At 50.5% G+C, this 22,412-nt stretch overlaps 3 protein-coding genes across 13 annotated transcripts in view; all 3 read right to left on the bottom strand.

The window, feature by feature from the left end:
- The window catches only part of UBOX5 (U-box domain containing 5), a 34,147-nt gene extending 23,830 nt beyond the window's left edge, over positions 1–10,317 (bottom strand). For 4 of the 7 annotated variants that reach the window (XM_081149822.1, XM_081149821.1, XM_081149817.1 and 1 more), the window contains exon 1: positions 10,220–10,310. The gene's annotated coding sequence lies outside the window, so the exon portion shown is untranslated. Of the gene's footprint in view, positions 1–7,524; positions 7,619–10,219 lie in introns of those variants that run through there. The other 3 variants (XM_081149823.1, XM_081149820.1, XM_081149818.1) reach the window with 2 other exon arrangements.
- On the bottom strand, positions 559–10,310 carry FASTKD5 (FAST kinase domains 5). 3 transcript variants are annotated; one of them, XM_081149814.1, is made up of 2 exons: positions 10,220–10,310; positions 559–3,159 (listed from the first exon to the last, which is right to left on the bottom strand). In XM_081149814.1, the coding sequence occupies exon 2, from the start codon at positions 3,120–3,122 to the stop codon at positions 672–674; it is 2,451 nt and encodes an 816-aa protein (XP_081005940.1). In that variant the 5' UTR covers positions 3,123–3,159; positions 10,220–10,310; the 3' UTR covers positions 559–671. The 3 variants fall into 3 exon arrangements, with proteins under 3 accessions (XP_081005940.1, XP_081005941.1, XP_081005942.1); XM_081149815.1 differs by lacking the exon at positions 10,220–10,310 and adding an exon at positions 7,525–7,615; XM_081149816.1 differs by lacking the exon at positions 10,220–10,310 and having other exon boundaries at positions 559–3,098.
- Positions 10,318–12,691: 2,374 nt separating the features above from the next.
- On the bottom strand, positions 12,692–22,006 carry LZTS3 (leucine zipper tumor suppressor family member 3). 3 transcript variants are annotated; one of them, XM_081148776.1, is made up of 5 exons: positions 21,877–22,006; positions 17,567–17,793; positions 16,581–17,047; positions 15,454–16,326; positions 12,692–15,113 (listed from the first exon to the last, which is right to left on the bottom strand). In XM_081148776.1, exons 3-5 carry the CDS (start codon positions 17,037–17,039, stop codon positions 14,415–14,417), a joined length of 2,031 nt encoding a protein of 676 aa, XP_081004902.1. In that variant the 5' UTR covers positions 17,040–17,047; positions 17,567–17,793; positions 21,877–22,006; the 3' UTR covers positions 12,692–14,414. The 3 variants fall into 3 exon arrangements, with proteins under 3 accessions (XP_081004902.1, XP_081004903.1, XP_081004904.1); XM_081148777.1 differs by having other exon boundaries at positions 17,535–17,793; XM_081148778.1 differs by having other exon boundaries at positions 15,517–16,326; positions 21,877–21,985.
- Positions 22,007–22,412: the final 406 nt, after the last annotated feature.

A 22,412-nucleotide genomic window follows, 5' to 3' on the forward strand; every position in this document is an offset into this window, starting at 1 on the left:
AAACAAGAATAAGGACTTTAACTTTGGAGGGAGTGAAGAAAAAACATGCATGGAGGAAAATCCTGAAATGTAAGTGAAGTTGTATAAGATTCTTATTTTATAACAAAGTATATGAAAACCAATTTTTATTAATTATTATTTTAAAATGTTTTTATTGATTTTAGAGAGAGGAAGGGAGAGAAACACTGATAAGAGAGAACCATCAATTAGCTGCCTCCTATTAGGGATCAAGCCCGTAACCCAGGCATGTGCCCTGACTGAGAATCAAAGTGGCAACCTCTAGGTGTATGGCACAACGCTCAACCAACTGAGCCACACCGGCCAAGGCCAAAAACCAACTTTTAAAAATTGGCTTTAGAAAATTTCTGACTAAACTTTTATCCTAAAAATGCAAAGTAACTGTGAAATAAGGATGGTAAACAGAGAAAGAAAAGTGAGAGAAATTACTTGAAAATAGGACATTTTAAGGTTTGTTATTTACCTGCACAAATTAGGTTACAATTAATTCACAATAACATACACTACCTTCAATATGTCACAGACAAGAACACAATTAAGTCTCCTCAACAGATAAGTTTATTACAAACCAACATTCTGGCTTTTGTAACTGTTTCACAACATGGTACAGTGCATAGCTACAGCATTTAAGAGCAGAAATGCTAGAAGGCCCTTCAGAGAGCAGAGGTGAACACTTTCTCATGGAGGAAGGCCAGCTTTTCTAAGCGAGTTCGTTTCAGTAGTGGGAGCCATTCCCAGTGGAATAACTCTACCACACGGTACCCAACCCGATTCAGCTGCCGCCTCTTCATATTGTGCAATCCAAGCAGATCCCTGGTACCATAGCAGTACTGGTTCTTGTTTGTCAACTGAATAGCCAGCTTCACTTGCGGGGCCTGCATGCAGGCTGGTGGGCATGGGCCAGCCATCTCCATAGCCCCCAATCTGTCTGCCACATTGTTAAGGGAGGCCTTCAAGGGTATGGATGCTTTCTTCTCTAATTCCATGGGCTGCTGCCCAGTCTCTGTCACAATTTCCCCCTGGAAATGACCTCCTGATTTCCCCTTTAGTAGCTGATTCATCAAATCATCTGTAAGATTGATTCCCACATGCTTGAACCTTAATTTGGCTATATCTTCAGTAGGTGTGGCTTCACTGTTAAATGGTAATGGCTTCATATTAACATCAAGCTGGACCTCCAAGTCAGAAGATCGGGTATGAGGCAAAATCATATGGTGTTTGATATACTGGGGCCCACCCAACATGGTCTCAAGTAAAAAGAGAGCTTCTAGGAATTCAGGCTTTGAGCTCATATCATTCCTAGCTGCATTCCACAGTACTTCTGACCCCTCTTGCTGAAGGTGAGAACTAAGACGGTTGCCTCTATAATCTGGACACTCAATGCCAACTGAACCGTCAAGAGTATACAGCTCCTTAATTAGTTCAAACTTACTTCTCTCCTGAGCTAACCTGACGAACCCTGGACTCAAAGCGAAATTGATGAGCTCTACTGGAAAGTACTCAGAAAATGCAAGACCCAGCAGGCAAGTGAGCAGGTGTTCTGGGTAACGGTTGAACTCAGGCATCTTTCTGTGAATCTCATTTATCAGACTAGAATAAAACTCTTCTGCATTGGGTGGCTTATAATTCAGAGTTCCAAATGACCACAGAAACTTGGCAACATCTTTACTTCGACAGTATGCTACCCTAGGAGGCACAGAAGCAGCCACAGCATTCATTACCCCTTCATCCAAGATGCGTAAGGCAGAGCAGGCAAGAGTCAGGTGCATGACACCCTGAACTCCCAGGGAAGGAATTCGCTGAGGAGCAATCTGCCCAAATTGCTTCATGAAATTTACATGATCCACGTGAGTGAAACGGAACATTTTAAGAATATTCACTAAGGCATAACTACTCAGATGCTGCATGTCAGCACACACCAAGTCTCCAATTTTCCGCATGACAAATTCTGAGAGACTACTACTTGATTTAAAGAACCCCAAACAGATTGTACCAGCCTCCTCTAAATTGATAAAATCTATATACTTGAGGATCAATGATTCCAGTTTTTGCATTAGATCCTGGGGTACCTGACGATTTTCACCTATAATATAAATCAGGTGAATCAGCTGGGACAAGGATAGGTCTTTCCAGTGCAAATGAAGATAACTAAAAAAGATTTTTAAAAACCGAGGCACTCTGCGGCCCAAGTATCGCCAGAGGTCAGCAACCAAGAGTAGCTGATCCAGATTCATATCCCACACCTTATGGCAAAATCTGGTTTCATACACATCTAGCACTGAATGGGAATGAGGGATTCCTAAACTGACAAAGGCTTTCAAAATACTGATCAGATCTGGGGTCTCAAAGAGATGTATGTTTTTCACACTCAGCTGGCAGAGCAATGCAAAGTTGGCACTGGACAGCAAAACAGGATGTTGCTCTGAAGGCATAGAGCTCAGCTTACAGAAATAATCAGCAATGATTTGAGGCTGGAGATTATCTTGATAAACTGTGACTTTGTGCAAAATCAGTTCACCTTCTGAAACAGACAGGGGCTGACAAGGCTCAGATTTGCTATAACTGTGAAGCTGGTACTCTGGTCTTAGCTGGAGGAAAACTCGGGGGTCTTCAAAGGAATCAAAAACTTCTACATCCTCTTCATCGCCTTTTGTAGCCCTAGGGGAGCCTGATTTCAATGCGCTGGCCTTAGAGGCAGAAGCCCTGCTGAACTCCAAACCCAGGAGGGTACCGCTGGTCGTCAGGATCCCCCGAGAAGAGGAGGTGCTACAAATGTGCTCAACTTTTCTGGCAGGATGGCGGAGACTACTGTGTTCTGGAGGGTCCTGTCCCTTGTGCCGTGTGCAGTTTCCCACATTCCAATATGCCACACTTTGGGTTGCACTGTAAGCAAAAGGGTTGCAAAACGCTCGACATCCTAAAGGTTTTAATAACTTGAGAGTGGCTACCATTCTGGTGTCAGTACTGATCGTTTTGGCAGTCAGAACACAGTCCTCACAGGTTTGACCAAGCAATTTCTTGTATATATGGTGCTTGATTAGAGCTGGACTGGGAGGCGTTCCACAGAAACTGCCTGGAAATCTTCGGCATATCACAAGAGCCATGGATCACAAATGACTGGGCCAGAATTGGTGCCAGATACTGAAAAAAGGGTAGATGAAGAATAAGTGGCTTCCACCTATCACAATACCAAAATTTACACATTATACGAAATGAGTTAAAACTCTGCTGTCCACTTAAGTAAGTTCAACACTGGTGAATGCCCAAACCACAAGATAGCACACATCAAGGATAAACTCCGTGTGACTTGCATAAAGACACAAGAAAACCTCAAAACCAGGGTACTACTGGACAGTTCTTCAGAATGCCGCTCAGTCCAAACTTCCTTCTGGACTTCCTCTGACCTCTGGACAGACTTCCTTTATGGCAGAAGGAAAGTAGTGATGGTTAGAGAAGAGACGGTTGCTCTGTTAACTTCCAACAGGAAGGAAGGCAGACTTTCAAAAAGAAAACTAGGAACAAAAGTGAGCAACCTATTCCATCTCTGTGGTATCAATGCATAAAGACCCATGTGGAGAATAAGAAAGTTGGTAAAAGCTGTCATGCTAACACCAAAAGTAAAAAGTGGGATTTGGTGTAAAGTTTAATTGGTTATACTCAAAATAACCCTTCTGATTCCCCAAGTACAAAACTTTTGATTACAGAATTCTGTTGCTCTAATGCTGTTCCTATGGCTGTTAGAAGATGCCTATTCTCCTCTCCAGGAGGCTTGTAAGAGAGTTTGAACCACTACTGCAGAGTAGTCATGCAGTTGGGACATATACTCAAAAACTCACTCATTTTGAGGGGTGCAGGCAGAAGGCCAAGATCCTGCTCATTGTCAGTTCATGGGTGGAAAACAAAAAGGTTCTCAAAGCTGGGCTCAGGGTACAGGGAACACCAATTCACACGACTGCCCTGCTGACAAGCAAGGGGAGCAGCACAGCTTTCCTCTGGAGGCGGTGGATTAGCAATGCTTTAGTGAGTCAGGTGTTGATTATCCTGCAAGTCCCAGTTTTCTCCCACAGTAGAAAGCATGAGAGGATATGAACTCTGCTGTACTCTTGCTTTCTTGAAATGCTTATTGTCTTTCCTTGCACGTGAGAAATGCCAAAGCCTGACAAGCAAAATCCAGGGAGCCCTGAGCTGCCAAGATACAGACCAGACAGGGCTGGTGCTGCAAAAACCCCCTCAAGAGTTCTGAGGGAAACAGAATGACTTTCTGAAATGCCCGCCCACCTCCTGTCAGCCCCTTCCGTCCAGAGCCCATAGTGTAAGATCTAGGAGACCAAAGGGCAGGTTAGTGGCTTTGTTCAGATAACTCAGAAAGGTTTCTCTGGATAGCAGGAATGTGTGCTCCAATTTCTTTGTGAACCAGAACAGAATTCTTTCACATGAAATCATTACACATTTGATTCTCTACTGTGGCCTGTGGACCCATTCTGCACTCCAAATTTCAGTCTATGGGTCCGGATGCCACAGACGAAATATCAGCAAATTATGGCCCAACTCTAGCCCTCCACCTGTTTTTGTAAGTAAAGTATTATCTGAACATAGCCAGGTCATTCATTACTGTTTATAGCTGCTTGCTCACAATAGGAGCAAAACTGAGCAATTGTGGCAGAAAATATACGGCCTGCAAAGCATAAAATATTTACTACCTCACCCTTTGCATAAAGTTTATTATGGACCATAAGTTTATTCCTACGAATGCAGATGGCCACCTTTTTAAAAATTAGAAAACATTAGGAAAATAATACTTAAATTTTATTTTTTCTTTAATATTTAGATAATTAAAGATTTATACCTCAGAAAAAGTCACTAGGAATCTCAATTAATACTGCAACATAGGCATGGTGGAAACAAAAGAGAGAGTTAGTAATGGGACTCTCCAGGTGACAGAACAGGGCTTTTAAGAAGACTTGTTTTGGATCCTGGAATGTAAATTTAGTCCAACACAATGTGCAACTAAAGCCATAAACTATTCAAATCTGTAGTCCTTCATCTCATCTTGGGAACTAGATCTGAAGAAATAACTTGTAAAAAAGACAAAATATTTTTTTACAAAAATAGCTATGCAGTCTAAACAAAAAAACTGGGGGAAAAAACCCCAAATGTTCATCCAGAAGGGGGAGGCTGGTTTACAGAATGTGTAGCAGCCATCAGTACATGAAAAAGTACATACAAATATCAGTGGGATAAATAGAACACAAATGAGTGCCATCACCTAAAATACCCTTATATAAAAGGAAAGTAGTTATATAATGTCTTTGTGAGGGACACTTTGTTATACCTTTGATAAATGAACTTTTTTCACCTTTTTATTGGGGTTAAAAGTGTTAATACAGAAGAATATATGGATTAATTTAACAAATACCTTTATAAATTATATAATTTTAAATTACTTCAATTAATACTACCTAACAATACTTAATAAAATTACTATGCATGGTCTTAAAGTTAACAAGTATCATTTCTTAGAACATCAATGTCTGACTGGTGCAGATTCCATGTCTTGGATTAATGTGGCTCTTTTTCATTTGTAAAACTACAGGCTAAGTCCCAAGATGGAAATAAGAAGAGCCACAATTGTCTTAGGGCCTCTTCTGTGCTAAGCCTTGTATGAGCTATTTTATCTGCATTCATTCCAATCCTTATAGGATTTCTGTAAGGTAGGATTTATCATCTCCCTATTGATGAGGAAAAGAGGACTTCACAAGACTAAGAAACCTGCCAAAGGTTACAGACAAGGCACACAGTGAGTTTGACATCAAGGATTGTCTGATTCATTCCAAAACTAACATTGCTGGTGTAATGGATAGACAATAGGGCAGTCAGATTCCAGACAGGGAAGTAGGGAAGGCAATGAACAATCTATAGGGTGCAGGGAGCTGGAGGGTTAGAACCTAATGAGGTCAAATGGGCCCACCCACCTCTAACAGTCTGGGAATCTATCACTACTGTTAGTTTATAAAACAAAGAGAAGAGCTCAAAGAGGGAAATCTACATAAAGTAGTGGGCTTACAAGATGCCCCAGTATCAAGGTAAAGAGATCTAACACATTTGAAGGCCTGAAAGTTGGGAAGAGAGATATGGGATCCAAAATTTAGAATTCAACATAAGAGAGAAGCAAAGGAAAACCCCAGGATAATGATGAAGGAAGATCCCAGGACTAGAGCTGTAAGCAAACATAAAGAGCAACCAGTTTATGCTGGAGGGGATAGTTGTTACCTGGGAAAGGAGATTTACACTTCTAATTGATAATCTGGGATAAGGCAGACAGAAAACCAAACCAATTAACAAAAATTAGCTGCAGGAAAACAAAAAGGTTGTACAAGACAAAAAATGTTATATTACATTCCCTGCTCAATTGTGAATAATATTTATATAATCCTATTAATATAAACCTTGAATATCAAACTAACCAAAAATTATGAGCAAACTGGCCCTGGCTGGGTAGCTCAGTTGGTTAGTGTGTAGTCCCGATACGCCAAGGTTGCAGGCTCAGTCTCCAGTCAGGGGACATGCAATAATCAACCAATGAATGCATAAAATAAGTGGAACAACAAATCAACGTTTTACTCTCTCTCTCTCTAAATAAAATTAAAAAAAAATATGAGCAAACTAGCTCGGCCAGGCGTGGCTCAGCGGTTGAGCATCGACCTAGGATCCAGGTGATCAGGTTTCGATTCCCGGTCAGGGCACATGCCCAGGTTGCAGGCTCGATCCCCAGTTGGGGGCGTGCAGGAGGCAGCCGATCAATGACTCTCATCATTGATGTTTCTATCTCTCTCTCCCCCTCTCCTTTCCTCTCTCTGAAATCAATAAAGATATATTTAAAAAAAAAAAAAAAATATATATATATATATATATATATATATATATATATATGTATATAAGCAAACTATATTCAGAGGCTAAAGGGAGGTGAAGATGGGTAGGGAAAGTTAGGTAGTGATAAAAGAGACCTAGAGACTCAAAGTCCACAGAGAGGTCAAAAGATTTTTATAGATATTGATATATATCTCCTAGAAATAAGAAAATAGCAACACAAATATGTTATTCAGGAATATACTGATAAATGCCAAAGAAACAGACAAATAGTTGATAGTGCCTCTAGGAAACAAAAATAAAGGGAGAAAAGAGAGGAAATTAGTATTTAGTGTTATAAACTCTATCAAACTATTCGACTGTGTAAACCATACCCGTGTATAACTTTGACAAAAATTAAATTTACAAAATGCATGTGCTAACAGGAAATTAAGGTATTCATCAAGAAGACAATCAGTGAATAGAGAAAGCAATCTTAATATTCAAGGAAAATATTGGAAAGCTATTCCCAGTGTCAGCACTTTTACTGTCTCCAGAACTTCTTTATGGATGCTCACAGAATGGGCAGAAATGATAACAAAATTATCTTAGAGGCATGCAGAGCCAAACTGCAAATAGCAAACAGTAGCTACTTACTTTTTCATCATGGAACTTTTAGTGTTACGTGTACAGACACCATATCTATATATAAGTATGAAATATGACCACTTCGGAAGCTGGGTCTTAAATACTGCAGAAAAAGGGAAGAAACACAAAATACAGAACCAATAAAGCAAAATGTGGAGAGAAAAGGAGGTAAGGATGTGTTACACAGGTAAAGAAAACACAGCTGAGTTAGTTCCTCCTTACTTAAAGACTCCCAAGAATCCATAAGAAAGCTGAGAACACCATGAGATGCCCAATGACTCCTGATGCCTTCTATAAAGGTTCAAAGATATGTGGCATCATTTCACAAAGCCCCTTTCCTAGTTTAAGTGCCCCAAGTATAACCAGCTCCCCAACTCCTCTTTAAGGGTCTTTACAAACCAGAGTGGAAACTGAGAGACCCCGGGAGCATGGTTGTGCTCAATAGCACTGCCCAAACCACTCTGAATCATGTGATTTCATAGGAGTGAGGAATCTTACTTCTGCCTTCCAGGTGCAGGTCTGAGCAAGGTCGAATAGCTTCGTTTTAAACTACAGTCTGGAAGTTAGAGGAGAGTCAGGTGGAGGAAGGCAGCCATGCTAACTGTAGATTAAGTATATAACACCCTCAGCATATTCCAGTTACCAGATCTCATCCCTTTATTCTGATTTCTGATCTTTCTGCTAGAAAGGTTTAACCTTCTTATGTCCTGATAAAATTGGCACAAATAAATGGATACTTCAAAACCCATTCTTATCTTAGCAAATAATTTAATGGGCAACCCTAAGAATTAAAAAACCAACTTTCTTTAAGTGCTGGAGTCTCCTGACAAGTCTACAAAGCTTTAATGCCCATGGTGAGGGTTTAGAAGCTGACAGTATGGGCCCTCAGCTGTTAATGTAGATGCAAACTAGGCTAGACTCTTCTGTGCTTATTTCCACAGGAGCACAGCCTACAAGATGGGTATCTACAACTACCATGAAGGTAAAGCATTAGTGCAAAGGTGTTTAAGTCAAGATAAGTATTGCTCACAGAGCTAAGTCAAACCAGAATCAGGTCTAACAGCCCATCCCCTCTACTTCTAGTTTCCATGCTATGGGCTAGAAAACAGCAAGTAACAGTCAGTCATCTGTGAAACTTTTTTTTTGGCTTTCATGGCCCTCTCCTCCCCTTCTAAGACTCTGCTTTTCCTCTCTCAGAATGGCAAGAAGGGCCTGAGTAGATACAGTCTGACGAGGCCCCACAGATAATTCTGTTAGAGCCACTGCTGTTAAACAGTCTGGTAAGACTGTCGTTAGAAAGTTTCTGACTATAACGAAGAGAAGAAACTCATGTTCTCTCAGCCATTTAAGTGAGACTACTAGAGGACTGACAAAATCCAGGCAGATAAAGAGAACTATCTGTACCCACAGTTATATAGTTAAATTCCCAAATGGTCCAAGTACAATCACTGTTAACTCCATCAAACACTTGGTTTTAAATCTGTTTTCCTAGATTTGCAAGGCCCCACAATACAGTATTTCAGAAAAGTGAAGGGGGAACCTCAAAATTCTTTGATATCAAAGTTGACTTATTTGCATGATGAATGACAAGGCCTTATTGGGGAACAGAAAAATAAACCAAAAAAATAAGAAAAAGAAACCAATGAATGGGGAAGAAAATCAAACTGACAAATCGGATCTACATTAACTGCCAAAGGCCAATACGACACTTTCTCAGTTGTATTATATATGGCACTGAGCCTTCAGGTTTTATTTTGGTCTATCAGACACTAGTAAGTTCATCCCAGAGCCATTCAGAGTACTGAGCTGCAGAATCTAGTTCAGGAAAGGCAGCTGTTCTAACTACTCAAAGTTTGCCCAAAGTGCAGAAAACATGAGTTCAGATTACAGCAGGATATTACTGAAGCTCAAAACATGAGCCATGTTGGTGCTAAAGCACTTGGCTACCAGCTCCACAGGATGAAGCACTGTCCAAGGATCTACAGTGAGTGAGCAATAAAGTATCACCTCAGGATGTCGATTAACCTAAGTGGTAGAGAGAGGGCCCAAAGCTTCCTGAATCAGGACAGAAGAGCTGTACATAAAAAGAGAAGGTAATCACCTGTCTTACTCCTGGGGAGAAAAAAGGGAGTGGGGCATCAATACTACTTAGTTAGGCTTGTGCAACCAGAAACTGTTCGAAAAACATCGTTTGATATTTACTGAAGACTCACCCACCCCATCCCAGGTTCTAGGCAAAATACTGTAGGGCCTTGCTGCTCAAAGTGTGGCCTGAATAACAACGGCATCAGCCTCACCCAGAAGCTGGTTAGAAAACGAAGACTCTCAGGCCCCACCCCAGACCTATAGAACCGGAATCGTCAAGATCCCTAAGTGATTCGCATGCACATTACAGTATGTAAGAGTTGCGGCTCACTACATTCTCACAACAGGTCTGGGAGGCAAGTACTGTCATTATCTGTCCCACAGCTGAGAAGTACAGGTTCGGATAAGGCGCTCGCCCAAGGTCTCAGAACTCCGGAGTGGTTGGGGTCGCCGGGTTCTCCCTAGAGCCGGGCCAGCGAGGGGCGCCCGCCACCGGGACGGGGCAGCGCAGAGCCGGGCCTCTGCGCGCGCCGGCCCTGGACCGGCCCGGAGGCGTGGGCCACAGCCCAGGTCAGTACGAGCGGCCGGCATGACCTTCCCCCCGGCCTCCGCCACTCACCTGGGCCGGCCAGCGCGGGAACCACAACTACAGATCCCAGATCATGCGGACTGCAGCACCTAGGCTACTCCTCCCGGTACACCCGGGCCTCGCAGCCCTACTTCCGGCCAACTGCCCGCTACTTCCGGCTGCAGCGAGAATGACGGGTACGGCCGAGGCTCAAAAGACCCTGTCAGCGTTTTTCAAGGACGTTTCCCACTAGAGGACGATGTTGAGGAGTCGAGGGGAATTTAGGACCTGCGGAGGGGAAACGCCGACGTGGACGCACAGCCCTGGAAGTAACTGAATAGCTAAGACACAGGTTCGAATCCCGACCACCATTCAGGGTTTTATGGCCTTGGGGAAGTTACCTAAATTCTCTAAGCCTAATTTCTCGTCTGTACAATGAGGGTAATCATGCATTTAAAAGAGATGTAATCGCCGGCCGGCGTGGCTCAGCGGTTGAGCATCGACCTAGAATCCAGGAGATGTGGTTCAATTCCCTGTCAGGGCACATGCCCGGGTTGCGGGCTCCATTCCCAGCAGGGGGCGTGCAGGAGGCAGCTGATCAATGAGGACTCTCTCATCATTGATGTTTCTATCTCTCCCTCTCCCTTCCTCTCTCTGAAATCAAAGATTTTTTTTTTTTTTTTTTAAGATAGATGTAATCATAAAGTGCTCCCAAGAGAAGCAGAGTAGACGAGGAGAAATGGATGTGAGGAGGAGCTGGAACTTGAGGGGGCCAGTGCTATTCTATGATAGATGAGCCAGGGTGATCCAGGTGATCCTCCACCTCCCTAAGTAGGGGGGCTCAGACCTGAGTCGGTATGGGAAAAACTAGGCAAGGAAGAGGCTCCACTGAGATCCTCCAGGAGGGCCTGGCCCCAGATAGCCTTTCCTGGAGGCACTGGAGAGCTGCTTGACAAGGTCGTACGTAATACCTTGTCAGTGCCTTGACTGCTCCTGCTCCTCCACTCATCTTAAGGGCTATGAAGGGGACCTGAGAATTGGTACTCCCTCCAGGGCACCATCTTGTCCAGGAGACAAAAGTAATGTAGGCAGGATACTTCATTGCTAGGGGGATGTGGGCAAGCTTGGCATCCCAAATCCTGAGATCTGCAGAGGGCACTGTTTGCCTGGGTGTGAACATTTGGGGCCCCAGGCCACTGACACCACTGCTCAGGGAGGGGGTCTCTCACACCGGCCAGACCAAGGCACACAGTTAGTTGTTGATTATGACTCTGTCTTTGCCAGCAGAACCGAGAGAGAGCAGAGTGGTCATCCCCAGGGGATGAACCACAATCCTATTCTTTGCCTAATACGAATACTCAATGTCCCAGCCTCCCTTGAAGTGGGAAGAACATGCAGTCAGGCCTAAGAAAATTTAAAGGTAAATGTGCTAGTAGGTTCTGGGAAAGCTTTTACTTTCATGATAAAGTAGTGCTGCCTCAATGCCTTCATGGAGCTGTGGCAGCCACCTTGTGGCATGATGGAAACAACAAGAATAGGAGAGTAGGATGAACAGTCTAGGACCTTGATGAACCAACACCGATGACACTTTGGGTGCCTACCAGACTTGTAGGGTAAGAAAAAATAAACCACTCTTTAAGGTCCTGTAAATCAGGTTACTTGTAGTGTAATACATTTTTTTAAAAATCTAAAAGATTTTTTTAAATGTTTTTATTGATTTTAGACAGAGAGGAAAGGAGAGCGAGAGAAAGAAACATCGATTGGTTGTCTCCTGAACCCCCTCTACTGGGGATTAAGCCTATAACCCAGGCATGTGCCCTGACCTAGAATCGAACTGGTGACCTCTCAATGCATGGGACAATCCTCAACCAACTGTGTCACACAGGCCAGGGCATGTAATACATTCTTGACTGGGGAGCTTTGTAAGGGTGCCAGAAAAACCGTAAAGGAAGCACTTGCCCTCAAAGGACAGCTGCCTGCTTGCAGCAAGCTTGTGTCCCTTCTGCCTTTTGGGTCTCACCACTAATTACAGACTGGTTCTCAGCCTTCATTACTATGTATCATTACTATGTACTCTGCCCTCAAACATCAGCCCATTGCTCTGGGGTAGCTCAGGCCACTGCAGGCTGCATCTAGCTGTTCTGTATCACCTTCCTTCTGGACAGCAGTCTGTTGTCCAGATTCTGAACTGGAACCAGCTGGAAACTCTGAAGAGACAGCTCCACTGGGCAGAAACATGGAACCACAACTCCTCCTGGGAAACATGGAGGAGCTCGGGCTTTGAGCCAAACTCCTGGCATGGCCCAGTGAGCACCTCCAGTCTCATGCCTCTTCTGGGAAATCTGTTTACTCCAGCTTTGCCCTCCACACTCCCCTCACCTGCAAAGACACAAACAGGCCAAAGAATGCCACTCAAGAGGCTTTCTCCATTTTATTTCTTTGGGAAAAGAAAACAAAGTCTTTTCATCACATATGGTAGATATATATATTTATATATATTTATATATAATTTCTTTTGTGGTTGGAAGTCCCAAAGCTGAGTGTTAATTTTTTTTTTTTTTTTTCCTACTAATGCCGTCTCTTCCTCCTGCCCCTCTGGCCCAGCCCAGGTTCTGGGACAGGTACACTGAGGGGTGAGTGAAATGGGCAGTGATTGCCAGGATGGCCTCCTAACCCAGTTCAGAGATTTGGTGAGGGCCACCGGAAGGGGCTGTGCAAAGATAGAGGCCACACAGAGGGGCACTCTGTTTTCATGGGGGGGACACAGCTTGTTAAACAGTCACCAGTCATGGGAGGAGGCTGGTCAGGGGTTAGAGGACTTGCTCACAGTACTTGCCAGCTCTCTCCACCCTGTCCCCAAACCTAGTCTTGGGGGTGGGAGGAAGAGAGTGAAAAGAGAGAAATACAAGGGCTAAGGGCCAAGCCTCCTCCAATTTTTATTGCTGGTGAATTAGAAATTTGCTTTTCCCTTCCTATCTTGGGCAGATGGACTCTGAGAGGGCCCATGGAGGAGAAAGTCACATTGGCTGCCCCAACCCCCATTGATGGCCATGACAGGCCTACCCTAGGCAAACGGTGGGCTACCTCAGGACCCTGGGAACCCAAAGGTCAGTGTTCCTCTCTGGTCAGCCTTGTTTTTTAAGGGCAATCACAACCATCCCCCCGGCCCCCAAAACAAAGGCTCAGGCTTGGGCCCAGTGGAGCTTGGAAGTGGGCAGTGCACCAAATATCAAGCAGAATTTTTTTTCTACTGGAAGAAAAGGTGAGTTTTGGGGGAAGAGGTGGCCTGGGACAATGATGTTCTGAGCTGAAAGCAGGAGGCTGGAGGAATGCAGAGGGCAAGACATCACAGACACTCATGACCTCAGGAACTGGGTGAGGGGAGTGCCTGAGAGGCAGGTAGCACTTAATAGCTGTAGTTAGAACCAGACAGTGGCCCTCAGTATGGGGTAGGCCAAGCAGATGAGACTATTGCCCTTGGATTCTGGCCAGAAAGAGGGGGTGAGGGTAGGGAGGGAGAGCTTAGAAGCCTCCAGGTGACCCTTCCCAGGAACAGGAGGGCAAATCTTTCCTGGACACAGCCTCCAGCCCCAGCCCTTCCCTCCCCCCAACACACATATGGACACACACTCAGACCAAGCCAGGCTCTAAGGCCTGAGCCCAAGAGACCTTGGTGGGGAGGGGCTGGGCAGGTAGCCCTCTCAACCACAGGCAGGCCATCTGCTCCCACTTGTCCTGCCAATCTGCCCAGAAAGGGAGAAAACTGCAGGAAGGAGAGAGGCCAGGAGCCCAAGGTCTCTCAGTTTCAGCAGACCCTATGCAGGCCCCCTCAGGCTACATGGCCTATAAGGTGAGCACAGAGAACATCACTGGACCCAGGGTGGCCAACAGTAGCAGCCCAGACCAACAAGGGGCTGGGGCACCTCATGGCTCTGCAGGCCTGCCACCTCCATCTCCAACAAGGGAGTGCCAACAAATGAAGCCTGGGCCCCTAGTCCCCACACGCTCTGCCTTCTCCCTGTCTTCTCCTAGGGAGGAGGGTCCCAGTGGGTTGCCCAGAGGGGCAGTGGTAGAGCTAGGAGGGCACTCAGTGCAGGGAGGGGAGGGACCTGGTCACAGCTGCTTTGAGAACCTCTTTGGTCTGGGGATATGGGAAATGTGGGGAAGAGAGGTGACGGGAGGGGATATTGGGGACTCTGGCCTTTGACAGGGCATTTGTCAAAAGTCCGCATGCCCAGATTAGGGATCAGATTTCTGTGGACTCAATGCGCTCAAGGCGGGAGGGGGTCCAGGCTTTCTTCTCCTCGCCGTGCGGGGGGGTGGGTGTGCTGGCACCCCCCGCGGCCCCACGCTCGCGCAGCCGCCGCTCCAGCTGCTGGTTGCGCTGGTACATCTCCACGTAGCTCAGCTGCAGCTGCTTCTGGTACTCGATGACCTTCTCCTTCTCCTCCAGCCACACGCGGCGCTCCTCTGCGAAGCTGGCCCCCTGGCGCTCCCGAGCCCGCCGCTCAGCCGCCAGCTCGGCCTGCAGCCGGCCCACCTCCCGCCGCAGGGCCCTCGTCCCGCTCTCCCCACTAGCATCCACCTCCCCGTCCAAGGAGACCAAGGAGGCGGCGGCGGCCACCCCCGCCTGCCGGCGCATCTTGGCCTCGTCGCTCTCACAGGTGGCCAGGGCATCCTGCGGCTCAGAGGGGTCTACCGGGGTCAGCGCCGGCTTGAGGCAGGCGGCGGGCAGCTCGCCCTCGGCCAGCTCCAGGCTGGCCTGCTTGCTGCTGAACGAGTCCCTCAGGCTGAGCAGCTGCTCCTCCTTCTCCCGCAGCGAGGCGCGGCCCTCCCGCAGCTGGGAGCGCAGCCCCACGATCTCACTCAGCTTCTGGGACACATCGGCCTGCGAGTCCTTCAGCTGCTGCTTCAGGAGGGAAATCTCCCCGGCCTTCTGGCACACCTGGGCAGGGTTGGGTGGGAAAAGCTGGGGTGAAGGCAGAGCTCTGCTCACCTCACCCCAGCTTCCATATCCAGCCCCAGAGGTACCACACTTCTCCAGGGCATCAGGCTGGACAGAAGTGACACACTAGGCCCCCTCTTCGGACTCAGGACATACATGGCCAATCCCACCCAACCCAGGGACAGCTCTGGTCCTCACAGACACTCCTAATCAATCTTGTGCCCCCCCCCCCCCCCCACCTTCACTCCCCTTGTGATCGTGATGGCCTACTGCTCTGGGTTTCTCCAGAGGGATAGAAGGGAGAGGAGACAGGGAGAAAGCCCAAGCCCCCAACCCGCACCTCCCACTTAGTTTCCTCCATCCGGGGCAGGAAGTCGGCCTGCTCTTTCTGGCAGGCGGCCACCTTGTCCTCGAGCTCTTCCCGCTGTCGCATCAGCCGGGCTGCCTCCTCCTGCAGCTGCTTCTTGTCTTGCTGCAGCCGCAACACTTGCAGCTGTAGGCCCTGCTGGGCTCGCTGGGCACGGCGGGCCACCTGCTGCAGCTTCCCGCTGCAGCCCTGCCGCAGCTCGGCCAGCTCCCGCTCCCACGCTTTCTGCCGCTCCTCCAGCACCTGGGCCACTGCCACCTCGCTCTGCTCCAGGCTCCGTCGCAGTGCTGCCACCTCCTGCTCCTTCTCCCACAGCCGCTCCTCTAGATCCTGGATCAGAGCACTGGGCGAGGGTGGTGAGCAGGCCGCAAACGGCAGGCCTCCACCTCCGCCCTCTCCCGATCCCAGGTGGCCAGGCCGCCCCATGGATGAGGAGGACCCACTCTTGCTGGAGGCCCGCCCGCTGTCAGAGGTCACCAGGTCCTGGTAGCCTGACCCACCACCGCTGCTGCCACTACCACTGCCACTGCCACTGCCATAGCCGGCAGTGCCAATGCGGTTGATGTGGCTGGTGGAGGCACTGAGGGGCGCCAGGTGCTGGCTGTAGCTAGAGCTGTAGGTGGGCAGGCTTGTGAGTGAGTTCCGGCCTGAGTCTGAGAGGCTGCCCCCACCCCCGCCCGCTGGGGTCATGGTCCGAGACTTGTCCAGTCCACCCTTGAGGCCACCAGGGCCCTGTCGTCCCTCAGGGGTCCCGCTGTTCTGTGGGGGACACAAGTTCTGCATGGAGTGGAAGTTCTTGGGTACAACAGGCTTGAAGGCTGAAGGCCGAACCAGCGGCTCTGAACACTGTGTAAAAGCAAGGAAGGGGGAGTGGGCATCAGGGTGAGGCCTTAGCCTTGATCCCAGCCTCTTCCCTTTGGCCAAGACTTTTCAGCTCCACTTCTCACCCCCATCGATTTCCATCCCAGGAGCCACTTAGCTGGGTCTCTACCTCATGGCCCACTGAAGCCAAGTCTTTGCCCTGGACCCACCAGCCGGGCCCACTTCACCCTCCTCTCTGGGCTACCTCCCATCTCCAGAAAAAGACCCTGGGTACTGACCTGGTCTAGCTTGCCGGAGGTGGCCAGGAGCTTAGGTGGGTGGCTGGGCTCACGATACTGTGGTGGGGCCTTGTCACTGCCACCACTACTGCTGCTGCCACCACTGCTGCCCACCACATTGCCACAGACATCTGTGTGGTCACTGCCCCGCAGCTCGCCATTGAGGTAGAGGGAGTTGGCGAGAGCCTTGTCCTCAGAGGGGTAGCGGCCTGGCCTCTCCCTGCTGGCCCCACTGCCACCAGCTCGAGGGCCAGGGAAATTGCCCTGGCCGCCCCCACCCCCTGTGCGGGTGCCCACGCTCTTCATGGCGAACTCCTGGGCATGGGCAACCCCGCTGCCCACACTGCCCATGGCCAGGCGAGGATCTGGGGGTCCGAGCTCAGAGGGCCGTGGGGCAAAGGCCAGGAGGGGATCCCGCCCTGAGTCAGCGCGCACAGGCAGTGTCTCCAGCTTCGCCATGACTAAGCCTGGGCATAGGTGGGAAAGCAGAGATCAGTCAGACCCAGCCCCATGCCCACCACACCACAACAGCCAAGTCAGCCCCAGCACTACCTGCACCCTACCTCTCAGTGTCCCCTTCCCTACAACAGATACAAGAATTCCCAGACACCCAAGGTGAAGGAATGGGGCTGGGGTAAGAGTGAGAGCTTGGTAATGGGAGCTGCCCGTTGCCCACCTGACAAAGCTCAAGCCCAGCGCCCCATGCACGTCATCCCCTCCCAGATTTGCTCAGCTCTGTATTCCATGCCTCAACTCCACCTCCTCCGTGAGCCTCCCAGACTCAGTGGCCCCCTCAATTCTTTACTGTTGCAACCTCCAGAACTTAGGGTTCTTTACCCTGGGACTGGGCCCCGACATCCCAACCTCATGGGAAGGGAGATGGGGTTGGAAGGGGAGAGCAGTATTTCAATCCAAGGGGGAACCTCAGAAGTTAAAGGAGGGAGAGAAACCCACCCCTATCCAAAAATTGTGGGTGGGGTCCTAACCGAGGGTGTTGCAGTCAAGGGCAGAAGTGGAGGCTCAGTATCAGCGCAGGCTCCTCTTCTTTCGTTTCCAAGGGGGTGGGGGGGCCGAAAGGTCCTCAAGCCTGGGACCCTCGGGGGCCCGGTCTGCAGGGGCCATGTGCCTCACTCTCGAGGTCGGGGCTCAGCCAGAACCAGCTGTGCGACTTTGGACAGGCCGGCAGAGCCATCCCGGACTGCAGTTTTCTTCTCTGTGAAATGGGAGGGATGAAGGACCTACCTCCAGGAGACGCCACGTACCAGACGCCCCCAGGCGACGGGCGCCAGAGCGGACTGCGGTCTTGGGGGGCGAGGGCAGCAGCTGCCTTTGCTGCGCACCTCAGGGCCACCACGGGCACGCCCCCGCACCCCACCCCCACCCCGCCGGCCCGGAACCAAGCCTGCAGCGCGCGGCAAAGGAGCCCTCTCTGAGGTCTTCCCAAGTGGGCCGCACGGGGGCCTGGCACGGAGGGCCCCCTCCCGGCGTCCAGTACCACCGCAGAGGCCCCCAAGCAGGCTGAGGCCGGGGCAGAGAACGCAATGCCGCCCGCGAAGCCTCCCAGCGCGCCTGCCTTTCCCACAGGTGGGCGGGAATGGGTGGGGCCTGCGCGCCCAGCCGCGCCCGGGAAGATTCCGTGCGGCCGAACTCCGTTAAGAATTCACTGCCTCCGGGAAGACTTCCTGGATTACTTCCCTCTCCCGCTCCCTGTGGACCTTGACCCCGCTTAGTGCACTGTGAAGTCCTCGGCACCCCTCAGAGGGCGTGCACCCCCACTCCCCAAGACCAGCCCACAGGAACAGGGCCAGCAGGGCCTCGGGTTACCTGTGCTTAGGGAGGCCCTGCTTCCTGGTTCCTTTGTTTTAAGTCCGCACCTGAGAACACCTGCCCCAGAGGTCCCAATAATCCAGCTTGGCAGGGGCAGCAAGCAGTGTCTACCAGCGGTGTAAACGCTCAAATGCGTGTGCCCTTCAGGCCCTTACCTCCTTACTCCCATCAGAAACCCCGCCAAGAGCCTTCCCCTACCAAGATGAAGGGGTCCTGGTGGCACCCCAAAGCCCCTTGAGCACTTCTCAGACTGTCTTCTACCCTGATGTCCACTGCTAATGTTGTGTCCATTCTATCAGGCCCCTGACCAGGGGAGCCTGACAAAACAATTGCCCTTCAGGAGTCTCCTGGCCACCACACCTGGAATTACAGCCCTACGTGGTTGGAAAGTTCACCAGCAAGCCAGTCCACATTGCCTTTGTGAAACTCCACTCTCTTAGTGTTTGCTCCCTAGGTGTGGAGCACTTTACCACCTACCTCTCTTCACCAAATCTGCCCCATAGGGTCCAATAGAAGTGCAGGATCAGCAAGTTCAGTCCCAGAAAAACTAAGGACCTCCTTACTTTGGTGCCCTAGGTGCCTGCCTCTCATGCCTCACCCTAGCCCCTGCTCTGTCTCCACTCCCAGCATACACCAACCTGGCTACCCCTCAGCTCAGAAATCCCCCTCCCATCCTAATCATGACCCCCTTCTCTCACCATCCCTGGTACAGTGTAGGGAGCAGCTGAGGACTGGGAAGATGGAGGCTGAGTGGCCTGAGGCTTGGAACCAGTAGGAAGGCCTGGGAGGCTTGGAACCAGTGGGATTTGGGAGGAAGAACTGACAAAACCATGCAGATGGGGTTCAGGGGTGGGGGCAAGGGAGGAGCTGGGCTGGGGTGTGACACATTTAACATGACAGGGGGAGAATGTTTGGGGGAAATAGGTGCTTTGGGGAAGACCAGAGAAAGATATCTCTCACATATTGGATAGAGATAGAGAGAGAAATCATCAACATTTAAGGGTAGTGTGGGTGAGGCCCAGCAACTAGCTCGCAAAGCCAGACTACAGGAGTAGAGGGGTCTGGAAGAAAAGATAGGAGGTTCCCTGCTAAAAGAAGGCCAAAGAAGGCAGTCATTTAAGTAGTTTGGGATCCAAGGGCTTTTTTCTAATTTTAAAATTAAACATGGTAGAAACTTAAGTGTTTTGATATGCTGAAGGAAGGTGCCAATAGTGAGACCGGAGATCTAGGCAAGAGGGCTGCTCCGGAGGCCTGGGTGTGGGCATGAGCAAACCTCAGAAATGATCATGTTGATAATGAACGTGACAGGGGAGGGTAATGTTTGGGAAGGTGCTTTGTAAACTGTAAGGTGCAATACAAGCATGCAGTACTACTACCTTCTCTGAGATCCAGGAAAGAAGACTCTGACCATAGGCTGGGGCTGGTCTTATGCCACTCTGTCTCACTGTTTCCCTAGAGTATGTGTGTGGTCCCCAGCCAGGCTCAAATCCCCAGAGTTCTAGATGGAAATGAGGTCCCAGGACTGTCTCCTAAATCTCTTATACTCTTGCTTTACCTGGAAATCCTTTACTGCCAACCCAAAACAGTTGTCCCTCAAACCTCACTCCCCAAAGAGCTTCTTGCCATAATTCTAATCTGTCATGGTTAACGCTATGCAAGCATTGACTGCTTCTTGCCTACTCCAAGCTTGTTTCCTCAAAACCCCAGCAGGGAGCTGAAAGGACAAGGAGGGGCGTATGTTTCCCTGATAAGCAGAAACTGAGTTGAGCTTCATCTATGGGTCAGAGTCCTGAACTGGCCCGGGTAGACTAGTGTGACCTGCAATGGCAGCCTCATGGCATCAGCTCAGTAATCTGGATAGCAGCCTGTTGCTTGACTCTACCTCTGTCTCTGTCCCATCAACCCTCAGTGCCTGGGACATTAGCAGTCACAAAGGGGTCAAGTAGACTCTACCTGTGGGTTACATGGGCAGGTCCCTCCAACCCACAGTGACCACTGGCCCCTCCCTACCTGTGTCCCTCCCAAAGCTAGGAACACTCCACCTTGTCTTGGGGTCTCAGAGGTCCCAAGCTTGGCCCATTTACCTCCTAAAGAGCACAGCAGCTCCTCCCGCCAGCACCCTTGCTGGGGGCTCCTCACTGACCTTTCTTCCCTTGCACTCACTCCCCCGAGCAACTGCCAGGGGAATCTTTCTAAAGGGCAAAGCTGATCTTGTCTCTGTTCTGCCCAAATTCTTCCATGAGCAGCACCAAGCGCAGTAAACTAGAAGGAGTTCTGGATGCATCAGCTCCAAATATAAATTAGGGGTGGAACTGCGTGCAGGTTATCTCACCTCAAGTTCTCACACCTACCTTACAGGAATCTTAAGAAGTATATGTATTATGGGTAAAATGCCTGGCATTCCTCTCAGCCCAGAGAACCAGAGCAGAGCTTGCAGCAGGGCCCCCAAGGCCTTTCCCATTGCCCATCCTATTTCCCCTGACCTGAGCCCTTCTCTCCACACACAGTCTCTTCCCAGATCTCTGTAACCATCTGCATCCTCCAAGGCCCAGTCCAAATACTGCTTCCCAGGACAGCATCCTGACTGCCCATGGCAGGAAGGGGTCTTAGAGCTCTTGGCCCAGGATACTTTGGGGAGATTTCTTCTGAGGCTTCCTTGGCACTGGCCTGTGGGTGCCCAGGGGGCACAGACTGCGAAGCCCTGGGGGTCCCTGGGCTCTGGCACTGAGGACAAGCAGAGCGAATGTGTGTGGGATTGCTAGTGATGAGCAATGCAGAGAGGCAACGAATCCGGAGAGGAAAATCAGGGAGATCTTCTGGGAAGAAGGACAAGGAGGAAAAGAGATCGGGGGCACTGTAAATCTTTTGGGGGTGCAGAGGTCTCCAGAACTTCTTGGTTGGGATGTGTGAGGGGAGAGCCATCTTCCCTTGGCGACGACGGGGGAAGGGGGCCCATCCTCTAGATCCTGGTCCTGATGAGGCCCGCGCTTCAGGGCTGTGGGGGCTGACGGCGCCCCCCCAGCACACACACGCGTGCACACACGAGTCTCCGCGCGGAGGGGTGGGGGTGTTCGCCATTCACCAACAGCCCGTGGCCCGCAGCGCCTCAGAGACCCCGGCCACAGGCGGTCCCAAGAAGGTGCCGGGGGTCTCTGCGGTGTAGAAATCCCACCCGCACCTCCGGGTGCTCCCCACCAACGCGTGTGGCCCCGGGGGGCGGGGCGCGGAGGGAAGAGGTGACATAATCCGGGCCGCACCCCCTCCGGCCTCCACCGCTCCCCAGGCCCGCCGAAGCACCTATGACATCACCGGCCTCATCCCCACTCCCCTCCCCCGCACCCCCGGGACCCCAGCAGCGGGACGCGCCCCCTCCCCAGCTTTCGGTCCCGCCGGACGAGCCTCGCGGTGCAGAGGGCACAGCCGCGGGCTGAGGCCGGGAGGCGCGCCGCGGGGCCCCTGCCTCACTTACTTGCTGCTTCAGGGTCCGGCGGGGGGTCTTCGGAACCGACGCCACCGGCCCGGCTCGCTGGCGCAGCCCGAAGCCCGCCCGGCGGGGCGCGCGGCGCGGGCCCGGCTCCGCTCCGCGCCCCTCCCGCTCCCCGCCCGGCCCCGCCCACCCGCGGCTGCGGCAAACGGGGGCCCGCCCTCTGGCCACGCCCCCCGGGATCGCCAATCCCCGGGCTGGGCGGGACACCGTGCTTTAACCCTTCGGTTGCCGCGTGCCAGCCCGTGCTTGGGACCCGTCCCTCTCCCCGCTCGAGTGTGCCCGGAGCTCCTCGGCTCGTCGCCTGTTACCTCCCAAGACCCTTGGGCTCAGCCCCCCCGTCTCTCCAACAAATCCAGTGGGGACGCGCCCTCCCTGAACCCCACATATTTGGCGACAGGGAGGGGCTCCCGACGCGGGGTCCCGAGTCCCATGCCTCTCCCGCTCCTGCTCTTCGGACGCGGCTTCCCAGTGGACACCTTGGCATGCTGAAAGTCTGCAAGGTGGGGCGGGGCGAGCCG

The sequence above is a fragment of the Miniopterus schreibersii genome, assembly GCF_964146895.1.
Source record: "Miniopterus schreibersii genome assembly, chromosome: 10".
NCBI classification, from domain to species: Eukaryota; Metazoa; Chordata; class Mammalia; order Chiroptera; family Miniopteridae; genus Miniopterus; species Miniopterus schreibersii.

Excerpts from the sequence above, each read along its gene's own strand:
- FASTKD5 (XM_081149814.1), bottom strand. The coding sequence starts at position 3,122 with ATGGCTCTTGTGATATGCCGAAGATTTCCAGGCAGTTTCTGTGGAACG.
- LZTS3 (XM_081148776.1), bottom strand. The coding sequence starts at position 17,039 with ATGGCGAAGCTGGAGACACTGCCTGTGCGCGCTGACTCAGGGCGGGAT. Across the intron at positions 16,327-16,580 it reads CCTCCGGCAAGCTAGACCAG|TGTTCAGAGCCGCTGGTTCG; the intron begins GTCAGTACCCAG and ends GCTTTTACACAG. Across the intron at positions 15,114-15,453 it reads TGGAGGAAACTAAGTGGGAG|GTGTGCCAGAAGGCCGGGGA; the intron begins GTGCGGGTTGGG and ends AACCCTGCCCAG.